The sequence below is a fragment of the Caenorhabditis briggsae genome, assembly GCF_000004555.2.
Source record: "Caenorhabditis briggsae complete genome, chrII, whole genome shotgun sequence".
NCBI classification, from domain to species: domain Eukaryota; kingdom Metazoa; phylum Nematoda; class Chromadorea; order Rhabditida; family Rhabditidae; genus Caenorhabditis; species Caenorhabditis briggsae.
The window spans coordinates 8,461,788-8,481,648 of record NC_013486.2 but is presented as its reverse complement, the minus strand read 5'-3'; the positions used below and the strand labels follow the sequence as shown (position 1 = coordinate 8,481,648).

The following is a 19,861-nucleotide window of genomic DNA, read 5'->3' as shown; positions in this document are numbered from 1 at the left end:
AACGACAGGTGAAAACGAAACAATAAATTAAGAAGGAACACTTTACAAATAAAACATACAATTGTTGAGTTCATAAAAGCACCGGTTAGACGATTTGTTCGAGTTGCTTAGCGTAAAAAATGGTTTGTGTGGCGATTCGAACGGTGTCAAGATTCACCGGTTTCTCTTGTGCCACTTCGACTTCGAATATGAAGCGTTCTCCATCCAAATGCCATTTTCTCTGAAAAAAAAACGTTTTAGTGGGAATTTTCAGTATAAATTACAAACCTCTCCTGCGAACTTGAGCATTTGCTGATCGTTGTCAAACAAAAGCATGACAGCAGCATCTTTCGCGGTTAATACTTTGAACGACTTTTCAATCGAAGCAGCAATTTCACGCCGAATGGTGTCGAGCATGATGCGAATGAAGACGGAGTAGGATGGGTTCGGGATGTTTTTCTCGGTGAGCACAACCTTGTTGTATGCGCCCTCCATCAAACTCTGTTCAATGCGGACTGGAGTTGAGATGTAGGCATTCGAAGTCTGCTCCTTTTGCGGAACTTGTTCAAGAAGCATATGGAAGTCGGAAAGTCGGTTGCTAGCTAGCAAGAACATCAAATGCAATCCAGTCATCAAATGTTTGTTTTCAGAATTTTCTGGCACCATTATGTAGTAAGTATGCACCTGTAAAGATTTGGTACTTAAAAAAAGCAACAGATCTTAGTCTTAAAGTTAGATCACCCCCTACCTGATTGATATTATCATCGAATGTATCGAAATCTCCGTTGTTAATCGCCTGGAGCACCGAAATTTCGTACAAGTCTCTGAAAAGTTGAAAATAATTTCAATAGATTCATTCATCTACGTACTTGGTCGCTAATGCTGCCGCCTTGTCGTTCATATCGTTGGCTCCGCTGAGAGCAGTCTGGAAAAAAATATATAAACATGATCAAACATAACTGATTTACACACCGATAAGTCATTCAAAGCTTTTTGTACGGCGGCGTTGTCCTTCGGCTCCTTTGACCATAATTGCAGAAGATTTTTATGAGCAGCAGCCATTCTATGAAAACCCCAAAATTACAAATTCTTATAGCAAAAAAAAAAGAAAAAAAGAAAAAAACATTTGAAAAATAAAACAGTTTGAAGGCTCGTAAATCGACACCATGACAAAATTTGTGCAGGTCTCGCAACGAACCGCGTTCAAATCATGTGCGCCTTTAAACAGTCAAGGGTTGCTGGTTTAACGCATTCTCGCGCACAACAAGTTGACTGGAGCTTTTGTTTGTCAGACAAATGTGTTTTTTTCGTGTTCTATTCATCTCGTTTAGCGATTCCTTATCTAAATCTATATAAATAGTCTAGAAAACACTGAAAGAGTAGTATTGCAGATTGAGTTTTCGCTTCCTTTGTTTTACTGGTTTCGAAATTCAGAAAGCTTTCGAACAACCTCTTTTTTTCTTTTTTTTTTTTGCTATAAGAATACTCTTACTTTATTTTATTGCTGAACTCTAATAATTTTGCTGTTTTTCAGAATGCCAGTGACCGTTACATTCAGAACTCTCACTCAACAAAACTTCAACCTCGAGCTGAATGAGGAACAAACCGTAAGTATTTCATTCATGCTTCAAAATCCTAATCGATTGATTAACTAAAAACAAGCGATAAAGACGACTTTCTAGATCGCCGAAGTGAAAGCACAAGTCGCATCAGGACGTGGGGATGAATACGCTCCAGAATTGCAGAAATTGATCTGGAACGGAAAAGTAAGGATCACATTAACCACTTATGAAAGTTTTCACATCTTCAGGTTCTTGATGATTCTCAAAAAGTTGGAGACATTGGATTCGATGGAACAAAGTTTGTAGTCGTGATGCTTGCCAAAAAGAAGGCACCAGTCGTTACACCAGCCCCTGCAGCTACTCCAGTTCCAGCTTCTGAGCCTGCCGCTACTTCTGCCGCACCAGCTCCAACCCCAGCACCAACCGCCGAACCTGCTGTAGCTGCACCTGCCGCTGAACAGCTCACTGCGGATCAAGAAGAAAGCGTGAATGCCATCACAAGTATGGGATACGATAGGGAGCAGACTACCGCCGCTCTTCGTGCTGCTTTTTGGAACCCCGAACGCGCGGTTGAGTTCCTTCTCAATGGAATTCCAGATGATATTGTCAACCAAGAGCCAGGATTTGGACTTCCGGAACAAAACGCCGATAATGCGGACGAGGATGTTAACGAAGACCTTGACATGCTTGCTAACATGCCACAGCTCGGTGAAATCAGAAACATGATTCAACAGAATCCAGAGATGCTTGCTGCTGTACTCCAACAGTTGGCTACCGTGAATCCGAGACTTGTACAGGTAATCCAAAACAACCAGCAAGCTTTCATGGATCTTTTGAACCGAGGAGGACCAGCTGGAGGAGCTGCGGCAGGTGGGAACGCTGGAAATGCCGGCGAGAGAGGAGGGCAGCGTCGTCACGTCATTCATCTCAGCCCAGAAGAAGCTGAAGCTATCGCTAGAATCAAGGCTATCGTCTCGCATGCTCCAGAAGCGGTTGTTGTTGAGGCTTATTTCGCTTGCGACAAAAACGAGGAAGCTGCTATCAACTTCATCTTCCAATCATTCGTAAGTGTTTTGGTGCTAAAGCAGTCAACATTTTTTTTTTCGTTTATAGGATGAGGACAATTAGACAACCACTCCAAACACGTCTCATCCCAGCACCAACCGATTCTCCTAACTGAATATTGAGATAAATCATTTATTCCTGTCCCGACCCGTTTTACCTATATAGAGCCAGCTCTACCAAATTTCAAGAAATGTCTTGATTGCCTCCCCGATTGCCCGTTTGTCTATATATTAAAAGAAGAATCCCCATTCAGTTTCTCAAACTGTTTGTCACTCGCTACCGGTAGGGCTTCTGTATAATTTCTGCTGGCACTGCTCCCCTGCTATTCGTTTAATTCCTTGTTGCGATGACGATTCGTTAATGACATAATTTTGGTATTTTATCCCTCATAAGTCCCTCTTCCAAATGTCAAATGAATGTCAATCTATTTATAACCTTTTCATTGTCTGATGGTCTCGTATCTCGATACTGTTATTCCGATTCGAATAGTTTAATGGACCCTTTGAAAGTCTTATCCTCAGATGCCGGGCAAAATAAGCGAAGAAGCAATGCAGGAACAGGCTGAAAGAGCTGAATATGTTAAAAACATTGGAATTGAATACAGGTTCGGATGTTACGAAGTGAGGAAACCAGTAAATATTTTTAAAATATGAGACTTTCTCGCAGGAGAAACGACCAGAGTCCTGCCAATTACTCGGAGAGTACATGGAAGCTCTTCAACAAAACTTCTCAGCAGCGCTTGCTATTTTCAAAAAGAATTGCGATGAGTTCAGTTATCCAAAGTCTTGTTTCAAGTATGGAATGTATATGTTAGCCGGAAAAGCAGGCGACGATGCAAACCTTTCAAAGATGATTCGACCGATGAAAATCGCCTGTGATGCTAATATCCCACAAGGCTGTCGTTACTTGGCTTTGGTTCACTGGAATGGAGAAAAAGATCGGAAGGCAGATTCAGAGAAAGCTGAAAGATATATGAGGCGGGCTTGTGAACTGGAAGACGGTGAAGCATGTTGGCTGCTAAGCACATGGTACATGGGTAATAAGGAGAAGTTCAAGACGACTGCTTCTGGAGAAGCCAAGGTAAACAACCCTTATTATAATTTCCTTCTTTGTTGTCTAATCTGCCATCTCGTGTTTGCAGTCTCTGTAAATTACGGTGTTGTGCACAGCAAGCAACTTGCTCCCTCGTGGCTGGTATTATCCTTGTCGAAAAATTTAAAGAATTTTTAGTGTGTGACGTTTCAAGCGATCTATTTTGTACTCGTCAACAAAATTGCGTATTTATTTCAGGAGCTCGACCGATCAGACCTTGGCCAATTGTCACGTGATATGGAAAAAAGTCTTCAATATGCAATTCGAGCATGTGACCTAGATATTCCTCAAAGTTGCGCAAACGTTTCGAGAATGTTCAAATTGGGAGATGGCGTTCCAAAGGATTTGGATCAAGCGAAAAAGTATGCGGACCGAGCGAAAGAGATTATGGATGTAATGCGATCCAACGATACCAGTGCTGGATTTACTGCATAGAGCTTTCCAGCTACTTTTTTATTGTTTTCTTTTTTAGATTTTTTTGTATTCTTGTTGAAAATTTAGGTGTACTTTTTTAGTCATAAAGTTTATTATTGTTTAAAGAGAAAAAAAGCATTTGAAAGTTCAACAATTACCAGTATTGTTTTGAGTTTGAGTATCAAATTATTACGATGAGATCGTCACAATTAATAAGATGGTTTACCAACAACTACAGATAGATTTTTAAAGATTCTCAGAGAATAGTTCGTTCTAGACCATGACTCGAAGCGATGGTGAGAAGTGTGGATGAACATGAAAATTGAGCGATGATGTAGAAAAATTGGGGCGTCCGTGAAGGCGTTGCGTCCAGACAAGAGGAGATCGGAGATGGACTGGTAGGCTACCACGGATGTAGGTGTTCAGGAGATTCTGCAATGATTGTTCGTATATTTTGAATTTTTCTCGTCGAGATATTTACCTCAAGGAATCCTTTATGAGTAACAATCCACGATTCCATAGTGCTTGCAAACTTTTGGAAGTTTCTAGAGCTGGATGTTTGAAGAACCTTGATATCCTTGATTTGGAATTTCGCCCTCCATTGGACGTCTCCATTTTCTGGATGTTCTAGAGCAACGTCTTCAAGAATTAGGTTGACATCGGTTTTAATTTTGAAAAGCTCTTGTCCACTTGAAGTTGTTAAGGAAGTTGTCAGTGGAAGGGTGAGACAGATACTGTCGTCGGATTGAATCTTGACTGATGGGCGGTCGAAAAATGACGAAACAATATCACCATCTTCGAAAAATTTGCATTCAACAGTCTTGCATTCTTTGACAGCATTTTTGATTTCTGGAACATCATTCCAGATGAATCGGGTATTTGCAATGGAGAACAGCTTGGAGAGTTCAGCATTGATAACACTTTCAGACACTTCCACGTGGATTGCTGAGTCATCCTCGGCAGTCGGATTCTGGAAGTGAAGTTCCACATTGATATGAGATGGATGTCCTCCTTGACTGATATCAGTGGCTTCTGCGAAATGCATCAAATGAGTGTTCATCTTGGAGATGAGCGTCGTGGCTTTCAAGCAAGATGCTTCTCTGAGTTGTTCCAAAAGATCCTCTTTAATTTTTGCAGAAATTTGTTCTGGAAGCACTGGACTCATTGTGATCATCGATTCGTCCACTTCAAGTGTGCATTTGTCAGAGGTAACCGTCTGAAAAAATAAGAAGATTTTGATGGGTTTGAGTGCACATTCCTTTACAGATTATTATTATTTATCAAGGAGCTTAACACACATAACTTTTTTTTTCTTCAAAAAACCAGAAAACGAAACTCACAAATTTAGTCAAAGCATTTCTTTGCACCGGAATGGATAGATGGAAATGTTCCAAAATCATTTCAAATTGTCCCTCTCTTTTTGTCTTGTATACTGCTGAATACTGCCCAAGAAGACGGGCTGATCCACCGATCATTTTAAATGTCATATGATTTGGTGACGGAGCAGTCTGTAAGTTCATAAGTTAAGAAGGTGTTTCCAGAAGAAACCTAATCTGTATTTACATACACATCTAGGTGTGGATGACTAACCTCATAAGTCAGTTTCGGCATTTTTAAATCAACAACTTGAAGGTGGTCAATTGTCACCTCAAGACCCAAATACGTGGCTTTGAATGGTGGAGGTTTGAGGTGAAGAAGTGAGGTGTGAAGTGATGACATTTCCTTTTTGAATACATGAGCAACGGCCTTCGGAGTCATCTTAACGACGACTTCGGCGGCGAAAACCGTCGTCAGGAGGAAGAGAATGAGCATGTGAAGAAGGGAGAACATAGAAGAATATAGCTCGTCAGTTTGGGGAATTGAGTGATGAAGCTGAAATAATGATTTCTTGAGAATGTTACAACAATTGCATTCTTGAAAAAGTCACACGAGAGTATTTAGAAGACGTCAAGGGTGAAAGTGAAAATCTGTAACTGGTTCAAGACATAACGGAAAAGGAGGGAAAAGCAGTTGAGAGGTGAAACTGTCACAGAATTTGATAAGAGGGGCAAAATCAACGAGTGTGGTGGAGGTTACACACAGATAACGTGACAGGGGAATAAGTTGGGGAGGGCGGGCAAGAAAACCCCGAAGAAGAAGTCGAGAAATACAAAGAAATTGAGAGTACGGTGGTATCTGAATCAAGTTCTTTAAAAAAGAGAGAGCACACTGTGCCAGGTCATTTATATTGTGATAACAAGCGTGGGAGGAGTGTCAAACAGAGGGGAGGGCAGACGACTCATCAATGGAATTTATATATAGAAATAGAATGAGAAGGACGAAAGGTTACTGTAGCTCAAGTTCATTTTTTGAAAACGATACTAGGCATACTGTAAATAAGGGATACTGTAGCCATTTCAGAAATTTCGGTAGTTTATACGATATTTTGCAGCTACCGTAACAATTCGTGACTTCAAAATGATGCAAATCTATTAAAAATAAACCGTTTATATATAGAAGTTTCAACACCAAAGATAGTCTTCTGACGTCACAAAATACTGTTCGGAGTCGCGCGAGGAATCATCTTCAAACCTTCAAAAATCGAGTGAAGAAATCAGAGAATCGATCTACAGTACTCTCTCTTTCTGAGAAAGTTTGATGAGTGCTGACGACTGACAGTTTTGAGGGCCTAATATAATTGAATGGGAAGTGGGCGGAGCTTGTTTAGTCTTTCATCGTTGGTAGTTCAAATGGAGATTCCAGATGGATATAGTATATATATAGAAGGAGGAAAAGACATTCTGACGACGTCACAAGCACACTTCGGTTATCTTTTCTCTTTCGGACATTATTCTATTGAGGAAGAGAAGGAGATGAGAAGAGAAGCAACGACGAGTTCTATTTTGGATTTGATTTTGATTTCCACATCGTCGAAGTGAAGGAAATGATAGAGGTGATAAGCGGCGGAAATTATGAGAAAAATGAAGAAAGATCATAAGGAATCGAGAGAAATCGAAATGGGTAATCTATGGTGATAAGTTGAAAGTTCAATACTTTCAAAGAAGATTTTTCAAGTGTGATACGGTCGTGATGATTTCTCGACGTCTTCAATCTATGAGTATAAGTACATCTTCTATTTGTGACAGAGACCATTTCTTTACTATAAACAATTACTGTAGTCCTCCTGTAGTTCTACTGTAGTCCTACTGTACCCAACTAGGTTGCACTATTTATTTTCAAACCAAATCACCTGCTAACTAATTTTCAGTCTACCCTTAACTATCAAAAACACATTATAATCTTTTGTTTATGTCATTTGATCATTTAAAAACTACTGCGCAAGGTCTACAAAAAGTGTAAATATGAAACTGCAAAAATTTGATCAATGGTCATAAATAACTGTTATAAGTGATTGTTAACAAATTGAAATTTAAAAATCAAGGTTTCAAAATCTGGGACAATGCCTAGTTAAGAAGATTTTCTACAGTAGGCCGAGAGTCACGTGGATGCTGATTGGTGATAGTTTTAATTTTGGAGTCTCTTTTTATTTTTAGATCCACATCTTGATCATAAATAGGGTGCAAATTTTGATGACTTCTATAGAGTTTTATCAACAAAAAAATGACTAGAACAAAAAGAATATAAATTTATATGTGGTCAGTCTTATGATAGACTGGTAATTAGAGAAAAGACTGGAAGGGCAAGAAGGAAATTAGCTGAGAAGATGACAATAACATACTAGTATTATAGTCACGCATATACACTAACAATTCGCTGGATTCCTGATTTAGATTCCTTTCAAAAATTGGATTACGGAGAGAGAGAGATAGAGACAAGAAGTTCTTAAAAGTGGTTTCAGAATTGTTAATGATTACCGATTTCCGGCAGTTTCGAGTGCAATAACGAGAAGAATCTGAATTAAATCTTTGGAATTACAATTTCAGAATTTATCTCAATTTGAAGAAAAATAGAATCAAAATTTGCAGCATACTGTACGAGATGCCACTATCGGGGATTTCGGATGTTTTCAGTCAAACGTATTTTAAATTGAGAAATCTAAAAAACTGGACTTGTCCAATCTTTTTGAATTTTTCCGAAAACACCAAAAAAGGCATTTCTGATACTTTTCTTGAAAGTACATTCAAGCGAAAAACCGTAGTCCCTCTAATAAAAGTCTAATAGAAGGATTGGGGAGCCGTAAACTTTGAGCTCGATTCACTCGATTCCTGTGAAAGATATGAAAAATTTGTCAACTGAATATTGGTGATATCATGATAAATAATTTAGCAGTTGACAAAATTTTAATATCTTTCACAGGAATAGAGATAATGGATCTCAAAATTGACAGCCTGGGGAGGCTTTCTATTAGAGTGGTTACGGTATATTGTTCGGAATTTGAGAGACTAAAAATTATTGATAATTTTCAAATTTTTCTGGTTTCAAAATGAATATTTCTTTCAGTGTTAAATACTTCTAAAAATGTCTTTAATCGAAACTAAATATAAGCTAGATGGTTTTTTTAACAGGTTCAAGAATTATTGGACAAAAGTAATACTGTTTTCCAGCTTTCAAAGTTAATTAATTTCATGGATAAGTGAAGTTTATGACTTTTGTATTCAATTTGTCAATACCGAAAAACCTGTGATGGGACACCGCCTTGTAAAGTTTGAGCTCAATTACCTCGATTCCTATGCAAAATATCCAAAATGGGTCAATTGGCAAACATTTCTGATATTATGATAAATTATTCATCAGTTGACAACTTTATCATATTTTTGACAGGAACCAAGAGGCTCGAAGTTAAAAATATGGGGGGGGGGGGGATCTATTGCAAGTTTTACGGTAACTACAGTAATCCTTCAATTGAACTTTTTTTTGTTTTGTTGACTTCTACAGATCCCTAGTATCGACTACTTCGTATTACTAGTTTCTTGAGAATTTAGGAGAACTAAAGCTAATTAATTTTTGAATTTTGGGAAGACTGATTGAATCTGAACCTTACATAATAATAAAAACCAGACGATTCCAAGAAATCCGCTTACAAAAATAATGCAAAATCTACAGTATCCAAATAAGAAATTCCCCTCGCCTTGTTCTGCGCCTTTATATCAAGACTCTTTTCCATGATATCATTAATGACTTTGAAAGAATATAGACCATTTAGATCATAGTGTTACAAGAATATACAGACAAACGTCACTTTTTCTCGCATTCAGAAGAAGTTTCTGTGTATTCTCAAGACGTCATTGAGGAGGTTTTGCGGTCCTTTTGCATTCCTTTTGGATGTTCTGAATGTTTGATTTTCAGAAATTCTGGTCCTTGAAATGTATGGATTTGGGTAGTTGAACACTTAAGTTTCGATACATTAGGGTTTTAGAACAACTAAGCTTTCCGATATTGTACTATTGCTCTATTCAACTAATATCTTTAAGTCTTCCTTCATACTGTTTCAAACCCAGTAATCGAAAATCTTCATTTTGAGAAGAATCAGAAACAGTTCAAGTTGATATGTTTGATCATCCAACGATCAAAGTTGAATAGAAAATAAACCCCGCCTCTTGAATACTGTAGATGGGTCACGGTTGGTATAAAAGACGATGGATAAGATGAAAAGATTCAAGTGAGAACAAATATATAAATGATGATAATAACCGCTTCAGATTCGTCTTTCTATCCTTCTTTCCTTTTCTTTTTCTACAGTAATCACCGGAAGTTGACGCTTGTCACATTTGACGAGACAGTATGATGATTTGAAGAGATGCAGAGAAAATCTTCAAAGAGCGCGATACATTCTCCAAAAATAGACATTTGGACATGTTTAGGAAACTGATGGGAAAAAAGGAAACGAAAACGTGATTTATCACTGATATTTTGTCTCATCTCCTCCATTAAAATGAAATTCGACATGACAACGTGGAACAGAAAACAGATGCGAGCAGGTCGTTTCCGATTGTTTTTGATTGCCGAGGAGAAGAATTTCAAAATGAGACCTTTTTCGGGGCGTGTGAAAAGTTGAGCGATTTTCAAAGATCGTAATCGAAGTTCCGCTGAGAATGCAATATCTGAAACTGTTCTCTCCCAATCTGAAAGTCAGAATTCTGAATGTTTGTGTCCTTGATGATGATATGAAATTATCCCAATCTTGATTCTGTAAAAATAAAATTTTCTAAATATCAGAAGAAATCTTTGAAAAATGCGCAAAATTTAAAAAAATCTAGACCTCCATTCGAAAATTGCTATTATAGAAAACATGGAATACCGAAAAATCTGTACTAGAAGGACCCCCTTAAATAGGAGGGTCCCTGTAATTGTAGGGCCGTTTGGAGGTACCATGGAATAATAGAAAGTCCAACCCTTTTAATACGGGTTTCACGGTATCCAGCTTTCGTGAGAGTTCGAAAAATGTTCGAGAGCCTTCTAGAAATTTCCAAAATTTAAATTTTCCGTCGAAAAACCTACGACCCTTGAAGCCCCATTGACCTCTGGAGGAGTTCTATAAAGGAAGAGGGAAGTGGAGGGACAAATCAGTTCTTCCTTCTCTGGGCTCCTGAGAAGATGACCCGGGGGAGGATCCCTGGATCACCCACGGAGGACCCAAGGACCCAAGGACCCAAGGATACGACCCAGAAATTGAAATCTAGGTCATGACCCAGAAATTGAAATCTAGGTCATAGCCCAGAAATTGAAATCTAGGTCATGACCCAGAAATTGAAATCTGGGTCATGAATCAGAAATTGAAATCTAGGTCATGACTCAAATTTTGAAATCTGGGTCATGACCCAGAAACTGAAATCTAGGTCATAGGCCAGAACTTGAAATCTAGCTCATTACCCAGAAATTGAAAACTAGGTCATGACCCAGAAACTGAAATCTAGGTCATGACCCAGAAACTGAAATCTAGGTCATAGCCCAGAAATTTGACATGGATCCAAGGATCCGAAGATCCGAGGATTCCAAGATCCAAGGTCCTAAGAATCCAAGGATCCTCCCCAGGTTCACCTTCTCTGGAGTCTAGAGAAGGAAGAACTGATTTGTTTCTACACTTCCCTCTTCTTTTATAGTAATCCTCCTGAGGTCAATATACCAATTCACGTAGATTTGCCGGTGGAGAATTTAAATTGTTTTAACAATTTTTTCATCCACAAAAAGGATATTTTCATCACGTTTAAATAACTTTTCACTTTTAAAATCTGTGAAACTCCTTAAAAAGATCCTCTCTTTGACCCTAATTATATCGTGTTTTATTTGAGTTATCAAAAAGAGGTCAATTAATGAAATGCTACTGATTTTAAGACAAACATTTCTGCTTTTGAAACCTTTGTGATATCTCTTATAAGAACCAAGATATATTGACTTAAAGGTAGCCACTATTATTACGTAAAAGCCCATACTCGATTCTATTCTGAAGAGCTTTTTGAACGAAATTCATTAATTTTGCTTCAAAATTTGTCGTTTTTCTCGGATTTTCCAAGATTTTTGAAAAAAATGCAAACAAATTTATTTGCCCACCTGTATCTCACAATCAGGAGTTTTGTACAGGGTGCACCAAAATTATGGCAATCAAAGTTTAAAGCAAGCTGGTGGGTGCTGGGGCATTTTTAGGGCCGTGATTTTATATCTATTATTTTCAGCAAGTCTTAATTTCCTTATTCCCAAATTTTCAAGTAGTTAGGTTGTCATTTACACAAATGGTGACTAGTTCTATACACCAAGGCGCCCTCGTTGAGGTGGCCAAGAGGAGGGCCATAGGGTGGGCCATAGCAGCATCGGAAAAGCTCTTGAAATCTAACGAAAAACCTAGTGGACAATGATCGAATGTTTCTATCAGTTGAATACAGACAAGAACTCTAAAAAACTTAAGATTTCAAGCAAAGTTTGAAAAAAGACGTAATTCAGATCTTGAAAAAGTCAATTTTTTTGTTAATTCCGATATTCGGGGCATCAGAACTTCAGAAATCGGGAGATGGAAAATCCGGATATTCAGAAATTTCCGAGTTTTAAGAATTGAAGAATTTGCAAACTCAAAAAAATTTTTGTTTTTTAAAGTTACAGAATTCGGAAATTTCAGAAATTGGAATTCATGAATGAACTCGGAATAATTTAGTTTCCGAATCGAGTTTTGAATTCTCGGGTTTCAAAACCTCCAAATTTCTAAGCATTCAGTTTTCTGACTTTCCGAATTTCTGAGTTTCTGGGCTTCTAAATTTTTGCCTTTCGACTTAAAATTTCTCAAATGTTCGACTTTCCGAATTTCAGCGTTTCGAAATTTTTGAATTTTTGAAACTTTGATTTTTGAAAGTTTGAATTTTGAAATTTCCGAATTTGGAATTTCAGAAACTTACAATTTTACAATTTCGAAAATTTTGGATTTTTAAATTTGAAAGGTTCGGAATTTTTGAGCTTTTGAACAGACGACGGAAAAACAAGGGATAACCGGATTCCGTCCTTTTTTTTATTCCGGATTCTGGATTTAGAAAAAATTTGTTGACTCTACTTTCCGCTTCCGAGAAAAATAATTTCTTCCGAATTTTCAACAATATTTTATACCGTACTTGCTCTAATAGAAGCCTACCTAAACTGTCAACTTTGAGCTCAATTATCTCTGTTGCTATAAGAGATATCAACAAATTTTTGATTGATCTATTAATTGGCATTATATGTATTAACAATATTTTATCTGTTGACAGATTTTTGTTATCTCTCTTGGGAACCGAGATAATTGAGCTCAAAATGCCTGTGTTACATTTGTAGCTTGACATTCATAAATCCCATCAATTTTTTCCAGATCTTTTGAAGTTTTGCTGTACTTCATAAGCAACTCGTGAGATCAAATCTACATTGCTTTTAAAATTACAATTTTCCATAGATTTTTACAAAAACAATATCTTTGTAGATTCTTCTTTACAGATCAATAATCTGAAATTAACAAATACCAAACTCATGAATCACAGCTTCATTGCAATAACTGTTGTTGTTATATTATTACACTTTCTACATGTTCATATTACGAAAAACCCTGGTGCATTTTCTGTGGTTTCAATATTCCCTGAATGTATGTCAGAATGAAATACCAAATTTTTAAAACGATAATTGCTCATCTTCTTCAATCCCATTCCTGACAAACCATAACATCGGTGTACTGTACTGTACTTGTTTTTGCTTTCAAAATTGAAAATAATAGTGCGGAGAGAGAAAACATAACAAAAACTGAAAGGAAGAAGAAAATGAGATGATGATGAATTGAAATAAAAATAGAATTGCAGTGCGAGATAGACAATAAATCATCGAATTTTTTCGACAGTAATGTGTTTTTTCATTCTCTTCTTCTCAAAATTCTTACAGTGAAAGGAAATAAAATGGTTGATAGGGATTTGTTTATGACTTTGAAGAAAAGTTTGACCTTATGACAATTGGAATTCAAAATTTCAGGTATCTGGAGAAATGATGATAACATTGAAATTATAGAAAATGTACCGTAAACCTGTAATAGACGGATTCAATTTTTCTCGATTCCTATCAGAGATATGAAACAGTGGTCAACGGATAAATTGTTTATCATAATATTACAAACATTTTATCAGTTGACACATTTTAGATATCTTTTACAGGAAATGAGGAAGATGAACTCAAACGTGGAAGGCCCTTTTAATAGAGGTTTTAAGATATCTGAAATGTGTTTTATTTTGGGTAGAAAGAATTCTGAAATACCCACATTATTTAAAATTCAGAAATTATAAAAAATTTCAATTTCTGAATCGTTCGATTTTCTAAGATTTTTTATGGAGTCGATTTCTGGAAAAGTGGTTCCCATTGAACGAAAATCCAGCAAAGATTTGAAAAAAACAGGGTATTTCTCATAATCGGATTTGATTTTCCGCAGCATTTAGCAAATCTTTTCGAGACATTTCCTTTTTAACACATCAGCTGTTTGTTTGAAACCCTCATATTCTATGCACCTGCAGCATTCTTTCCCATTCTCAGATCTTAGTCCTGTCTTCAGTCTATCAGTCTTATTCCTAATCGTCACTCATATCTAGACAATTTTTTATCTTAGCACCATAGTAATGGGAGTCTTTTGGGCCCTCATCTGCAACATTCTCTGCGTTTCTTCTCCTCACCCGTTCCGTAATTAGTGTACAAGAAGACCGTTCTAGCACCCCATTGTGCAGTGAGTGCCCACGGGAAACCCACGAGGGTTCTCCCAGACGACAGCGTCTGTTGGTTTACCTAGTGTCTGATGACGTGGCAGATGGATGACGTCATTCATAGACAGAAACGAACGGAGGGGATCCCTATCTGTATCGTAAAACACCTGAGACCTTTGTTCTTTCATGAGTGAGCACTTGGGAAAGTTATGGAGAACGATGGTATGTCATGTGACAGTGTCAGATGGATGGCAGATGGAAAGATAAGACTTTGTGAAGTAGACTTACCTGAGAGCCTTTCTATTACAGGTTTTACTATATCTGAAATGAGCATTTCGAGTGAAAAAACACACAGTTTGAAACTCAGAAATCATCAGAATTTATAAATTCTGAATCGGACAATTTTCTAAGATTTTGTTATAGAGTTCATTTTTGGAAACGAAATTCTCATTGAACGAAAACCCAGAAAACTGAAAAAACAGAGTAATCCTCCTAATTCCATTTGGTTTTCGGCAACATTTAGCAAATCTGTTCGAGGCATTTCCTTTTTTACACATAAGCTGTTTATTTGAAACCCCTCATATAAAAAAGAAACACACATTTGCTGCTTCTGATCTGAAAATAATCAGAACATGCGTCAGTTGTTGCTTGCTATTCAAATCTGAGAAGCTGAAAAAATTGAATAACGTAATCAGCATATTTTTATGTGATTTCCTGTTCTGATTTTAAGCTGAATGGGCCTTTAAGATTACTGGGCTTCAAGGAGCTTCCAGAGATGATCCCTGTCTAGTATGGCACAATTTGGCGCCAATCTCTGTATTTGTATAAATTTTCGTCCAGTCTCGCTTTCATAATTATCGATGAGTGATGCCAATTATGTCATACCTAACGACCTGCAATTATGTAGAGGGCTCTCTCTAAATCGATGAAGGTCGCACCATTACCCCCGTGTTTCAATTCGAAAATGGTAATTGAGATTCCTCCGTTCGAAAGGTCTGTAAGAAAAATGTTCAACATTCCCCAATTCCTTTTGTTCATTTGCCCTTTCTGTGTATGAAAAGTTCATGATCAGCATACCAATAAAGTATCAAATATTGTGTATTTCCTTCTCTATTGTTCACCCATATCATAGTGTCCCTTGTTCTCCGTTTTACATGATAAAAGTGAGCTAGAAGAATGAGGAAGAGATGTGTGTCTGTTAGGAAAAAAGAACAAGGAAGAAAAATAGAGAACAGACAAATTCAGTATTCGTATAATAGAAAATCCTCTCCTCTTCTTCTTATTCATTGCGGGTTAGCAGAAAAAGAAGAAGAAAATTGGGGTTTTGTAACCGGTGATTACGAATTCACGATAATCATGGACTCTGTCTCTTCTTCTTCCCTTCTCAATAAGTGGGTGAGAGCAACGATAAGAGCAACAATTCATTGGATTCACAGATTGAATTCACTTGAAAGACGCTGGATGAGAAAGCAGTCGTGTGGAAAAATATGTTTTTCGAAATGTTTTAGAATTGAATGTTTGGATAACGCTGCTCGAGTGAAAATGAGAAAAAAAAATAGAAAAGGGAGCGAGCTGCTTTCCAGCAACCTGAACTCTTGGACCCTGATCAAAAGAATTCAAATTTTATGGTTTCTAAACAATGTTTTTGGGAAATAGAATTTCTTTTTTTTAAGAAGTATTTTCGAATCTGACAGATTCAAAAATATCTGAATTTCAGAAATGAATGGTTTCAGAATCTCGGAAGCTCAGCTTCTCAAAATTGGGGATTCTCAGAATATCGCTATCACGAACTTTCAGAATCTTAAAGCTTCAAAATCAATAAATCTTTGAATCTGAAAAATATCATAATCTTGTAATCTCGAAGGCTAAAGAATCCAAAATCTAGGATCCGCAGAAAATCGAAACGAAAAATCCTGAGAATCTTAGAATCCGGAAACGACAAAATCCGAGAGAACTACTGAAGAAATCTCGTGGAATACGCAGAAGTCTCTGCTGTTGATATAGAAATCCAAATATTGGATGAAATTTATCCCTCACTAACGATATCAAGATTTTACGATGTGAGCAGATGACTATTTATTCGATGTGGTTCTGTTTTGAATTTCCTCCTAGACAGGGAGAACTAATAACACAGAAAACAAATATGACTAATCAGAAAATTTGAAATACAGAAAAAATAAAATTTTCCGAAACGCATCAATTCGAAAAAGAAGGAACTGAAACTTGACAGCTTCTCCTTTGGGTTTTGTTGTGAGCCCCTCTCCTTTTTTTTAAATCGCATCAATTTTTTTTCGAAACGCTGCACTTTTCTTGCGGGTGTTGAGAAAAGGCAGGAAGGAAGAAGAACAAACGACTATTCAACTCTCATCGGTGTAGTCGATAGGGCCTTGCAATTAATGACGTATTGTTCGAGGTTCACTTTCGGGGTGGTCTAAATCTCTTTGTGTCCTCATTGTCCCTCTTTATTCGATATCCTGTCAAGGCCGGTCTGTCAATTTTACTAGGTAGCAGATGGTGGTGGTGTAAGTAAAGAGAGCGTAAAGAAGATACGGCAAGGAGACGACGACGGGTAGCCGTCAGACTTTTTATTGATCGTTGGCCTCATTGTAAAGAGGTTGAGGCCGAAGGAGGGTGGAGAGAGAGAGAGAAAGAAGGAAAGAAAGCGCATGTTTGTTTGAACGACGACCTCAGCCGATCTTTTTCTTTCTTTCTCGCAGCAACCCTCTTGCAATAATACAATTGATGATTCAGCGATGAATAGAGACACAGACACAAGTGGGGGTGACGTGGAGGTGATGAATGGAGTCAGAGAACAAAGAAATTGAGCTGAAGACGAGACTCGTTGTATTTCAAAAAATCAAAATTCCTGAATTCTGACGGGTGGGGATTGTAAGAAAAGGTTTCGGACTAAGGAGAAGTACTACATTTCATTTTCCGCATATTGAAAGTTGTTTTGTTAAGGGTAAAACCGTAAGATTTCTTAAAGGCGCAAACTTACTATCTTATCTGCGTTTCGAAACCGGTCAATATGCAATTCTACATGTACCTTTAAGAAAAAGTACGGTTAGAGATTTTGCGAACACCGTCCAGAAAACTTGCAGACAAAGACGGATTTTTCTTTTTTTTTTCCCCAACCCCTTTTTTAATACTTTTGAATTAATATTTTTCATGCTGAAGTTAAACTTCATCTCTCATAACGTCCCCCATTGAGTTGCACATGCTATCTCCAATAGCAACTCTATTCTATCAAGCAGCTAGTGAACACATGCTTATTCCCATGTACATGTATCACGCGACAGTGTGTACAAAATGATTAACAATGAAAACACCACTTTGCCTTATGTTAAATTTCGAAATTTTCAAAATTTTCAGACCTAGTAATGGAAATATAGCTATACAATCGATGTAATCGGCCTTAAAAACAGGTGGAAATTCAATACGTTTGGGGGAGAATTAAGCTTGCAACAAGCTAAAATGATGTCTTATAGTGTATGCGAATGTATGAAAACGACGTGCGAGGAGTGCGGTTGTCTTTCTCGCAAACACTCACCACACCCCACTCGTACTAACATTTGCAATGCGACCCTGCATCACATGACTATGCGCTCTTTCCGACACACAGTCCATCGTCGGACACACAACGATTCACCGACCAGAGAGCGCCTCTTTTCTCTCGCTTTCCACTTCGGCAGCATTCTCTCGGCCCTGACAACGACCCGTCTAACCAAAACACTCACTCCGTCGTATTCTTCTTGTTCGTAAGGGGAGAGAGGCTAAAGCTTTTTCCTTTTTTCCCTTCTCCTAAGAAGCTCTCCAACAGAATAAAAGAGATTTCCTACTTAAACATGTTCGCAGTCACTAGGGAACGGATTGAAATAGCACGGACACAGTTCTCTTTTCAGCAATAATCAACCTAAAACTGCATCCATCTAAAATCTATCGTATTCTCATAAGAAATTCTTGGAAGAAACAACATATATGAACCTAGACAATTCGATTGTTGTTGAAGGCACAATATCTCGAGAGTTGAATCCAAACAAATCCAACTAAAAACTTCGGGAAAAAATGAATCATGGCAGATGAAGTGGACTCCGGAAAAGGAAGTGAGCAGACGGTGTCTTTATTTTTTATTTCGATAAAATGGATAAGAACATATGCGTTTTTGGTTATATTCGAAGCTAAATGAGAGGAGTACGCCACGAAACACGACCAAAGCGCGTATACAATGTGTGTCGGACAGTCGCTGCTGTTTGGGAAGGAAGTAGGATGGTGGGACTAGAGAGGGGAGGCCGCATCGCAGTGGCGACGTATAGCGAGAGATGGGCGGCTGTGCAGAGACTTTGTACATACAACGTTGGAATAGCATGGAGGAGAGAAGCAGACGAGGTCGGAGACGCAAAAAGACGCTTTGAGACACAGACAGACAGACGGCGACGACTGCCCGGGCACGTTTGTGCGAGCGACGCAAAGCGAGTGAATGACAACGCGACGGGGGCCTTTCTCTCTTTTGCGAGCGCGACCGTCATGTTGCTTGTGAGTGTCGTTTGAGCGGTATGAGCGTCCGTGAGTGGATTCAGGGACTAGAGACGACCTCCCGCCAATACCCCCGTCGCCCACCCTGACGCCCGTCCACTCAAATCGGCGTGTCCAGTAGCGTTTTCGCCACCGTTCACTCGTTCGTCGCTCTTTTTCCCAGTTCTCGTGGGTCCCGGCAACCTATTTTGGCCCTCAACCGACTCTTGATATCGTATTTATCGTCCCGACATATTTATGCCAGTTAATGACCCTCATGTTCGATCATGCCACAAAACAAATGTTCTTAGATGTTCCTGTGCTGTCTCAGCAATTATTATTTCACTGGAAAGACAACTATTTGAGCTGTTGAAGTCTCTATAGTGGGATTCCTCTGAAGTAGCATTTTTACTGAAATTAGGTGGAACTCGAAAAATATCTTTTGTATTCTCGTGCGAATTGCTTGACACAGTTTAAAAAGTTATCAGAAAAAAAAGTTATTAGATAAGACCGGCATGTCATGTCGCTGATCAAAATCGAATGAAAAACAAACTAGCCTAATTCGCCATTAGTTTTTTTAACTTTCTCTTTTCCACTCTGTATTCTTTTTGACCTTTTTATCACTATTCCCACCTTCGCGTATACATATGCATTAACTATTCCTTCAACCTTTCCGATTTCCTGCTAGTGCTAACCCACGCAGCTGTTCATATTTTCAGAGCCTGCCTTCTGCAATGTTGAGATGGTACATGCTCCGCTTAAAAATGCAATAAGAGAATCTCGCCACGTGGCAGTTCATGGACTACCACGAACCATCCCGGATGAAGACCTACACAAATTTTTTTCCAGGTACTTGTGTCCCAGTTGGTCTTTATAATATATATGTATTCATAGATTCGGACCGATACAACAGTTGTTTCGGTCACCAGAAGACCTCGAAGGCGTCCTTTATATCACCTATATGGACACTCGTTCAGCTTCAGTTGCATGCAATAGCGAGAAACAATTTAACAAAGATACACCGTTTCGGATTGAATACTGTAATCCAGAAACACTACCTAACATGCAGTAAGTTTTTGAGATATTGGTTTTGAACCACTTTTATTCTTTTTT

The 19,861-nt window shown here is 38.1% G+C and overlaps 5 protein-coding genes across 5 annotated transcripts; 3 read left to right on the top strand and 2 right to left on the bottom strand.

Moving 5' to 3' along the window:
- Positions 1-85: 85 nt before the first annotated feature.
- On the bottom strand, positions 86-1,041 carry Cbr-rpn-12 (the record flags this gene model as incomplete). The annotated part of the gene is made up of 5 exons (XM_002631024.1): positions 86-220; positions 268-663; positions 728-803; positions 849-904; positions 952-1,041. The coding sequence occupies 5 exons, from the start codon at positions 1,039-1,041 to the stop codon at positions 86-88; spliced, it is 753 nt and encodes a 250-aa protein (XP_002631070.1).
- A 473-nt stretch (positions 1,042-1,514) lies between these two features.
- On the top strand, positions 1,515-4,133 carry CBG02840 (the record flags this gene model as incomplete). Its single annotated transcript, XM_002631025.2, has 7 exons — positions 1,515-1,586; positions 1,662-1,745; positions 1,790-2,605; positions 2,795-2,893; positions 3,128-3,226; positions 3,273-3,686; positions 3,897-4,133. The coding sequence occupies 7 exons, from the start codon at positions 1,515-1,517 to the stop codon at positions 4,131-4,133; spliced, it is 1,821 nt and encodes a 606-aa protein (XP_002631071.2).
- A 252-nt stretch (positions 4,134-4,385) lies between these two features.
- Cbr-ghi-1 lies at positions 4,386-5,924 on the bottom strand (the record flags this gene model as incomplete). The annotated part of the gene is made up of 4 exons (XM_002631026.1): positions 4,386-4,544; positions 4,594-5,328; positions 5,453-5,620; positions 5,703-5,924. The coding sequence occupies 4 exons, from the start codon at positions 5,922-5,924 to the stop codon at positions 4,386-4,388; spliced, it is 1,284 nt and encodes a 427-aa protein (XP_002631072.1).
- Positions 5,925-10,284: 4,360 nt separating this feature from the next.
- CBG25592 lies at positions 10,285-10,299 on the top strand (the record flags this gene model as incomplete). Its single annotated transcript, XM_045242394.1, has 1 exon — positions 10,285-10,299. One exon carries the CDS (start codon positions 10,285-10,287, stop codon positions 10,297-10,299), a length of 15 nt encoding a protein of 4 aa, XP_045098129.1.
- A 9,191-nt stretch (positions 10,300-19,490) lies between these two features.
- On the top strand, positions 19,491-19,820 carry CBG25590 (the record flags this gene model as incomplete). The annotated part of the gene is made up of 2 exons (XM_045242393.1): positions 19,491-19,597; positions 19,643-19,820. The coding sequence occupies 2 exons, from the start codon at positions 19,491-19,493 to the stop codon at positions 19,818-19,820; spliced, it is 285 nt and encodes a 94-aa protein (XP_045098128.1).
- Positions 19,821-19,861: the final 41 nt, after the last annotated feature.